Source organism: Pygocentrus nattereri, chromosome 27 (assembly GCF_015220715.1).
Source record: "Pygocentrus nattereri isolate fPygNat1 chromosome 27, fPygNat1.pri, whole genome shotgun sequence".
Classification (NCBI taxonomy): Eukaryota; Metazoa; Chordata; class Actinopteri; order Characiformes; family Serrasalmidae; genus Pygocentrus; species Pygocentrus nattereri.
In genome coordinates, this window is record NC_051237.1 from 18,503,458 (window position 1) to 18,512,782 (window position 9,325).

Here is a 9,325-nt window from a genome sequence, read left to right on the forward strand (position 1 = left end):
TATTATGGTCTGCTCAACATAATTGCATAGACCAGTGAAACTGCTCCCTAACTTGGTAGTCTAATCTTCATTCATGATCTTCAAGCATGACATTTAATACAGAGGAAGTCCTAGGTAGTCTGAGCTTGTAGTTTGAGATAAAAAATACGAATCTGTGTCTGTGCATTCGTTTTCTCTGCAGAAGAAACGCCCCACTCGTCTAGAGAGGTACACGCAACTTACTTCAGCATCCCTCAAAAGGAAGTCATCCACTGAAGGTTCTTTGGCCCCACCCTCCAAACAAACGAAGCTGTGGGAGACTCAGTGTCCCAGGCAAGTGCGGATAAAGTTGTCCAAGTTCGTTGTCCTAGGCTTGCACCCGCCACACGTTGTCCAGCAACAGGGCTTCATTGATCTTGTGCAACATCTTCGGCCAAATACAAATATCATGACACGCAATACTGTTGTAAACAAAGTCACAAAGGCCTCTTTCTTCTCATTTCAAACTGAAAGCTGCCCTTAGTGAAAGTGAGTTCATAGCAACAACAGACTGCTGGACGGCACACCGTCGCAGTTTCATTGGTGTCACTGCACACTGGTTTAACCCCCAGACCTCGCAGAGATCTTGTGCTGCCCTGGCATGCAAGCAAGTTAAAGGGTCACATACCTTTTCTGCCCTGGCTGGTGCCCTTAATGATATTCACACAGAATTCAATATCAGAGAGAAGATCGTTCGCACTACAACTGACAATGGATCAAACTTCCTGAAAGCCTTCAGAATTTATGGGCAGACTGATGAGAACAACAATCCTGAACCTGTAGGAGAGAGTGATGGAGAAGAGGAAGATGGTGGCCAAAATGATGACGATGAAGAGGAAAGCGTTGAGGGTGTTGAATTTGTTGATGCCGGAGCCCTGTTGGATGAAGATGACTACTTGGAATACCAGCTACCCAAGCCTGCCACCTTCTCAATTTAGTGTCCACAGTTGATGCTTTGAAAGCAGAGGTCAACCCATTGTACAAGCGTGTGTCAAGGTCCACATTTGCCAAATGCTCTAGCCTGTGGAACAAAAGTTCAAGATCAACCACTGCATCTGAAGTAATTGAAGACCACTGCAAACTCTAATTCTTAAGGCCTATTGCTACAAGGTGGAATTCACTCTTCTCAGCCATAGAAAGAATAGTGAGAATAACAAGAGAACATGGCGAAGGAGCCCTTGCAGCTGTCTGCAGTGAACTAGATACACCCAAGTAAGTGTGTGTGTGTGTTTTTTTTTTTTTTTTTTTTTTTTTTTTTTTTTTTTTTTTTTTTTGGCCTTTCAGTTAATGAAGTGATTAACAAAAGATGAAGTCAGTTTTATACTTTGAATGCTGTAGAACATGTATGCAGTCCCCATATTTACTATGGATGTGATTTGTAGAAACACAACTACATTTCTAAATGTCTCAGATGACAATATTTTTCCTTTTTAATTATGAGTTCCTCCAGTTGAAGATGCTACGTCATGTATGCTAAGTATTCCATGTTGTTGGTCTTTTCTTCTTTGTACAGGTTTACTCCAGTGGAACTTGCATTTCTTGCAGAATATACGAAGACAATGAGCCCAATTGCAAAGGCACTTGATGTTCTTCAAGGTGAAACCAGTGTGCAGATGGGATGGTTGGTCCCCACCATAACTCTACTAAGGACCAAGCTCCAGCAACTTGACATTGCCTCCAAGTTCTGTGAGCCTTTGATTGCTGCACTTCTTTCAGGCCTTGAAAAACGCTTTGGAGAGATGCTTACAGATCCAGAGCTGATAGCCGCAGCCAATTTAGTTCCCAAATTTAAGACCTGCTGGACAAGTGACGAAAATATCCTCAAACTTGGTAAGTGTCTCACTTCTCAACTTCCCCTTAATACATATAATTTCTATGGAGACAGTGAAATGACTTTGAAATGTCATTTAATCTCACACACCCCACTATCCAATACATAACTACATACATAATTATATTGTCATAATGTAAGTTGTACTTTTTTTTTTTTTTTTTTTTTTTTTTTTTTTTTTATTCCACAGGCCTTGACTATATCAGAAGCCACTTGGACTGTCAGGCCGAGAATCACATCAGTGAGGGCTCCCAATCATCTGAGGAAGAGGACTTCTTTTCCTCCTTGAAGAAGACCAGCCCTCTTGAAACAACCCAGCAGTTGGATGCGTACCTGGGGTGCCCAAGAGACACAGCAGAGGTACTGAAGTCCTTCCCAGCTGTGTGCCAGTTATCACTTAAGCTTAATACGGCACTCCCTGTTTCAGCAGCCTGTGAAAAGACTGTTTACTGTTGCAGGGCTGGTCTTCAGGCCAAAAAGAGCACACACTGGCTCAAAGAACTTTGAGAACCAGCTGCTTTTGCGGCTGAACAAAGCCTATTGGTAACGTTTTGTTGCACATTCTGTGTTTTAAACCCTAGTATCTATACTTCTACCTGAGTAATGAATGAATACTTCTGACACCTTTGATTAGCAGAATACTGCTGCTCATGGTAATCGTGGGCTGGAGGTTAGGGAACTGGCCCTGTGACCAGAAGGTTGCTGGTTTGATCCCCAGAGCTGACAGTCCATGACTGAGGTGTCCTTGAGCAAGACACCAAACCCCCAATTGCTCACTGCCCCCTAGTGTGTGTGTGTGTGTGTGTGTGTGTGTGTGTGTGTGTGTGTGTGTGTGTGTGTGTGTGTGTGTGTGTGTGTGTGTGTGTGTGTTCACTAGTGTGTATGCGGTGTTTCACTTCACAGATGGGTTAAATGCAGAGGTGGAATTTTCCTGGTTGTGGGATTAAAAAAGTAGCACTTAACTTAATAGGTCACAAAACTTAACAAAAATACTCTTCTCTCTTTTGGAAAGACAGCTGTCACTTCAAGGGGTGTACAGAAGGTGCCTAAGAATTCCAAGTTGTGAGCGAGGACAATACATCAAATATCAGTTCTCGCAGAATAAGTGTTCTTACATTTAGGGACTGTGTGTTACAGCATCGTTCAGAGCGCTCTGATGCGAACTGCTCTATTCTAAATTCAGGATTGTTCACAGTGGCGCTGATAGGAACCAGACGTCTTAAGATTTGAATGCTTTTAATAGCCGGCTCACTGAACGCAGTTGCACGAAGCTGTAACAGATACACTGTTTGAGACTGTTTTGCGATAAGGTTTTGACCAATACGTCCTTGGAGAGGTGCATCCTGGTCCTAATATTTACGATTACCTACATTACATACGAACTCAGACGTAGTTTCACTGGTTGTTTTGGGTAGTAAATAAACTAAATGTATGTACTGCTATGAGCGATTCTCTTCAGATTTGAAAAATCAGTGACATTCATCTTGAAGCTTGTCCAGGCCGTTCTGCTGGGTCCAGGCCGTTCTGCTGGGTCCAGGCGGACTGAGGCCTGCAGATGTCGCTGAAGCAGCTGGGCGGTTTGCCTTCAGCCTCTGACACTCCAGCGACAGAGTGAGTGCAGGAAACAAGCACAACAGCGAAAATGCTCACTAAAAATTAACCTCTTATTAATCAGTGAGAGAGAATCGCATCTGTAGAGACGTTTGAAATGTTAGAAATGCATCAGTGATGTCGAAGGTAACGTTACGCAGCGGAGCCGAGCGTTTAAACCTCTGAGGGTGGATAGCTAGCAGGCTAGTCGTGCTAATGCGTAAGTTGCCGTTATTTACATTTCGAGGCAGACTGTTTATTACATGCTGGAAACTAACCTACTCGCAGCAGTCTACTAAAGGTTGGGCATTTAACGAGGATTTTTATATCCACTAGTTTAGGAATACATTTAACCTTTAGCTACCGACGAGTTTCGTTTGTTTTGAGAAGCTAAGGTGGTTAGCTAGCGCTGAATGGAGCTAACAAGTCCTAGTCCTCCTGTAGAGCTGAATACGAGTCCTAGCTTTGCCGTGAAGCCAGCAAGGTAATATATTTAACTCTAACAGTGAAGTAATAACACTAGAAACTGATATTTCCATCTGTATTTTGAATCGAAGCTTAAACTACTAAAGGTGGACGTACTTCAGCTTTTTTAATGTCGCTGGCAGTTTGTAGTAGCATTACTGTTCATGTACATTCTGCAGAGATATAAAGAATAGGTATTGCGAAAAAACAAAAAAAAGATACTGACCATTTTCATTGAGTTGTACTCAGCTGTGGTTTGCTGTCGAACTGTTCTGACCAGTATGTGTTTTTCCCTTCTTAGTACACTGTGCACTATGGGGGTACACGGCCTGGCAAGTTATGTGGAAGGAAATCGGCAGTTCTTCACTGACCTGAAGCTAAAAAACACTCACCTTGTTATCGACGGCTGCAGTCTGTACTTCCGATTATACTTCAGCTCTGGTTTGGACCAGGTGAGAGGTGGAGACTATGACTTCTTTGCTGCTCTTGTGCGGCGTTTTTTTGCTGCGCTTTCAGAATGCAATGTTCGCCCGTTCGTAGTTTTAGATGGTGGGATGGACCAGACAGACAAGAAGTTCAGAACTCTACGTGAAAGAGCCGAGAGCAAGATCCGCGATGCTCATTCTCTCTCTCGAGGGTCGCATGCCTGCATCCTGCCCCTGCTGTCACGTGAAGTCTTCAGACAGGTCCTCTGTGATCTGGGCATTCCCTTGGTGCAGTGTATTTCTGAAGCTGATTTCGAGATCGCCTCTCTGGCTCATCAGTGGGGATGTCCAGTGCTGACCAATGACAGCGACTTCTATATCTTCGATTTGCATGGTGGCTACTTGCCTTTTGCATTGTTTGAGTGGGAAAACATCTGCGGAAAGGGCCCGGAACGTTACATCCCTGCCCGTCAATTCACTGTTAACCGCTTTTGCTCACACTTCAACCACATGAACAAGCAGCTGCTGCCTCTGTTTGCTGTCATCACTGGAAACGACTACACACTTGCAAAGACTACGGAAATGTTCTTTAGCCGGGTGGAGTTACAGAGCGTGCCAAAAGGGAGGGGAAGACATTCTAACCCTCGGATTGAGGGTCTGCTGCTCTGGCTGTCTCAGTTTGCTAGACCTGGAGATGCTCTAGAAGAAGTTCTGGAGATCCTGGGTGGGCAACGGAAAGGCAACCTGCGAACACAGCTTTCAGCGAGGATACAAGACTATCAGCTCCCTCCTAACAGCAGCCTGGCCCAGTTCTTCTCAAGTAGTCAACCAGCACTGCTGGATATCCAGGTGCTCCCAGCAGCACTGGTGTCCCAGCCAGAGTGGCTTTTGAGGGGGGTCGCCTCAGGCAGTCTGCCCCCTTTGGTACTAGATGTGCTAGTTCTCCAGAGAGCTCTTCTGATAGCTCAGGTGGAGAACAGTCGTCTGCCTAGTAGCCATGAAGCTTCACTGCGCATTCGCAAGGCCATTTATGGCTTACTCTTAGTTGAAAGGGCAGTGCAGGCTAATGCTGGACAGGGGCAGAGGGGTAGAGGAAGAGGTGGCAAGGGGACAGTAGGTCAGAGCGGAGGATCACCAGGTTCCAGTTCCTTTTGTTTTGTCGAGGAATATGACAGGCTTGACCTTAATCTGAAGAAAACTCCAGTAGAGGCTCAGCTACCCTGCACTCAGCCAAAACTGAAATGGGATACTTTAGACAAGGTAAGCTCAGATTGCAACAGTTACACTGTGGATATTTAATAAAAAAGCAACATATTTTCAAGTATGTTACCAAATATTTGTAATCAAGTAACATTTCGACAATTTCAGTTTTTAAAAAAAATGCCAGTCAGTAAAAATGGACTTAACTGGTCAATAAACTAATCTTTCAAAGATTCCAAAATACTTTGTTGGGAAAAAATAAAGAAACTCAGAAGCTACTAAAAAGACACTAAACACTGTAGCATATGAATGGGTTTGTCCTTGAGGCTGTGCCAGCTAATTATTGCAGATTCAAGTAATTATGTTCAAGTAATTGTGACAGCCCTAGTTTGTATTAGCCTTTAGTGTATGACATCTGCTGTATCTCCTGCAATAATCTTCACATTATCAATCAGGTAGCAGTACCAGTCAGACTCAAGGTGCTGTTATCAACTCTCGGGGTGATGGAGTATGTGCTGCAGTCCTTACCACCACACCTGTGTCTGCCTGTGTGTGTGACGTATTTCTGGATGAACTCTTCCAAACCAAAGCCAAGCCCCTCACTGCTTAAAGGCCTGCTGCTAGGGCTGGTGTATGGGGAGCTCTGTCGACGCAGGGCTATGGCTGGAGGTAAGAGCTGTACTATGTGATAAGTTGTATTGTATTGCTACATATCTCAGTTGTGAAGTGCTTTGCGATATATTAAAAACTGCGAAGCCTGGATTTAACGTGGTTTGACCTGCATTATTTTGAACAAAATAATTTACATTGTGAATGAACTTGTCAAAACACCCACATATTACAGACTTTGGTGGCTGTGCAGTTTTACTCACTCCTTACGTCTGCTGTTCTTATACTTACAGATCCACTGTGCTCCAGTGCTGGTACTGCCTTTGTCTGTGAGCAATTGAGCCAACTGAGATTGAACTCTGGTCAAAAGAGGAGTCTAGACCTGGGTGTGGCTCACTCTCTCTGCCAGTGGCAATCTTGTATGTTGTCAGGAATTTATTTGAACCAGCTTTTGTGCTTCCCACTTTCTGAGCCTCACAGTGCCTGGTACTGTATAGTCCTAATTTCTTAACAACTAACATACTATGCATTAAAACTAGCTTGTCAAATTTAGATTTATACTGTTACTGTTTTAGCAGAGATATTTGAGTGTGCTCTCTTGCTTTGTATAGATAATTAAGCCATGAATTGAGATTTAAGCCATGTCAATGTAAGTATGTGTGTGTGTGTATATGTATGTGTGTATATATGTGTGTGTGTGTGTATATATATATATATATATATATATATATATATATATATATATATATATATATATATATATATATATATATATATATATATATATATATAAAAAAAAAACAATGTTTCATCTTTGTCATGTATGGATATGGGGCTACAGTTTAATGAAATACATTCAGGCTACTTCTCTGGTGTATAAACATTATGATAAGGACATGAGTGCATATGTATTGGTGGCGTAACAGACGATATACATTCACTGAAAACTATTAGGGACACCTCCCAAATTAGACTCACTGTCTGTTTCATCTCCACTTACCATATAGGTGCACTTTATAGTTCTATAATTACAGACTGTAGGCCATCTCTACCTCTGCTAATTTTATTCCCCTTTTACCCCCACCACTAAAAAAAAATATTATAAATAAAAAAAATGCAAAGTATGAATGCTAATCTGTTCTCTCTGTCTCTCTCTGTCTCTCTCTCTCTCTCTTCTCTTTCTCAGGCTGTTCAGTGGCACTCTGTTGCATGGTTTGGAAGCTGCACTTAGAGGAGGTCTCTCAGCTGAAACTTTGCTGGCGGCTGCTCCTGCTGCTGTCCAGCTCTACTCCATCCTATTTGGTGCAGTAATGGGCATTTCTGGCCAGGGCCATGCTTCTCCTCGCTCGGCACCTTTACCAACAGCAGGCAGTAGCAAGGGAAAGGGACGTGGTAAAAGGGGACAGGGAGGTGGTGGTAGGGGTAACAGAGGCAGAGGGGGAATGTCTCGTGCCACTGGTTTGGATAACAGGTTTGGTATGCTAACCGTTGAGGATGACTTGGATGAAGACTAAAGAAGTGAGAGGAAAAAAATTGTTGCAAGCGAGGTTCATCAGAAGAGGTGCATTTTCAAACAATTCTCTGACTTCACTGACCAGTTAACATTCCCTTCATGCCCCTGAGATATGAAATGACCTTGTTAAATGCTCAGAAGGTACTCATATATAATCCAGCATATAGTCAAGATTACACCTACAACCTCTACAGACGTTGCTTGACGTATCAATGTCAAAGTACCATTATGCTTTTTAAGGAAGACTTTAAACAAAAAACAAGAGCTTTGAAAAAGATTAGTGTCAGTGAGTGACAGTGTATCATCATGGTTAGAATAAAACAAGGCAGCTGTCATTTACACTGTCAATTTCATGATAAACAGACCAACAGAAATGGTCCAAAGTGTCAAATGATGTAGAATAAAATTTTATTAACTCACAGTAAAGTTACTTTGTCCCCCAACAGCAGTGATATTAGCTGTAATAAAAGATCTATAAAGTTCTTAATACTCAAACCATCCCTTGAAATGCAAGACTTTTATCATATTTTTATCATTGGCATGGCTGAAAAAAGTTTTCCTATATTTATATTAATGTGAGTGCTCTCCTCCACCTACAGGGGTGTTCTGTTTTAATGATTTAAAGCTGTACTCAGCAAAAATATAGCAGCATGGACAGGTCTGTTCTTGAATCAGATTATGAGAGAATGATTTGAAAGTGAACATCTTTCTCTAAGTCTCCCTTTTAATCATCTGAAAGTGGGACTTTCAGGACGAAGCCAATGAGAGAAGCAGAAACAAATGAGGAAAGAACCGTTTAAAGAGGGACCTGACGGGACCAAAATGATTTCCAGTTTTAGTTAAGTCTGCGACTTGTCATATCAAGGAAATGTCTGTCTTTGGTCCATGTGCCTATTATTTTAAACTTAATTGGGTTAGGGGGTTTTGCGGTGGTTAGAGCTGTCGCCTCACAGCGAGGAGGGCCTGGGTTCGATTCCCCGGCCGGGTGACCAGGGTCCTCTCTGCATGTTCTCCCCGTGTCTGCGTGGGTTTCCTCTGGGTTCTCCAGTTTCCTCCCACAGTCCTAAGGCATGCAGTCAGGCCAATTGGACATGCTAAATTGCCCCTAGGTGTGTGACTGTCTGTGCCCTGGCAACCTGTCCAGGGTGTATCCTGCCTTCTGCCTGATGACCGCTGGGATAGGCTCCCGCACACCCCCCCCCCGGCGAGCCTGACGGAGAAGCGGCTTAGAAAATGGGTAGATGGATAATTGGGTTAGGTTAGAAACAAATGCTTTTGCTCTGTTCTCACATGCAATGTGCCTTTTATAAAGCCGTAATTATTTCAAGCAAACTCTAATTTTATGGCAGCTAATTTCAAACAGCTCTACCAGAGAGCTTGGCTTGCACTAATGCTGAAGAGCTGCTGCATCATGCCTGAGATGATCCAGTTATGACTCAACTTTTATACACTTTTTTTTTTTTTATTCAGAATTGTATGATGAACTTGTTTGCTTATCTCACCATCAAGCAGTTTTAAAAGGATGAGGAAATGATGATTTACACTATTTTTATACCGTCGCTGTGTGATGCTGGTATCTACAACTTACATGTTTGTAATTTTCATTAATTGTGGTAGATACTGTGACACGAGCTAATGTGACCCATCACTTTTGAGAAATGTGCCATGAGAACA

General features: G+C 42.8%; 1 protein-coding gene across 6 annotated transcripts; it reads left to right on the forward strand.

Moving 5' to 3' along the window:
• The first annotated feature begins 3,332 nt into the window (after positions 1-3,332).
• aste1b (asteroid homolog 1b) lies at positions 3,333-8,715 on the forward strand. 6 transcript variants are annotated; one of them, XM_017693826.2, is made up of 5 exons: positions 3,333-3,460; positions 4,206-5,589; positions 5,985-6,198; positions 6,432-6,624; positions 7,325-8,715. In XM_017693826.2, exons 1-5 carry the CDS (start codon positions 3,405-3,407, stop codon positions 7,650-7,652), a joined length of 2,175 nt encoding a protein of 724 aa, XP_017549315.1. In that variant the 5' UTR covers positions 3,333-3,404; the 3' UTR covers positions 7,653-8,715. The 6 variants fall into 6 exon arrangements, with proteins under 6 accessions (XP_017549315.1, XP_017549317.1, XP_037391378.1 ...); XM_017693828.2 differs by having other exon boundaries at positions 3,341-3,659; XM_037535481.1 differs by having other exon boundaries at positions 3,366-3,586.
• Positions 8,716-9,325: the final 610 nt, after the last annotated feature.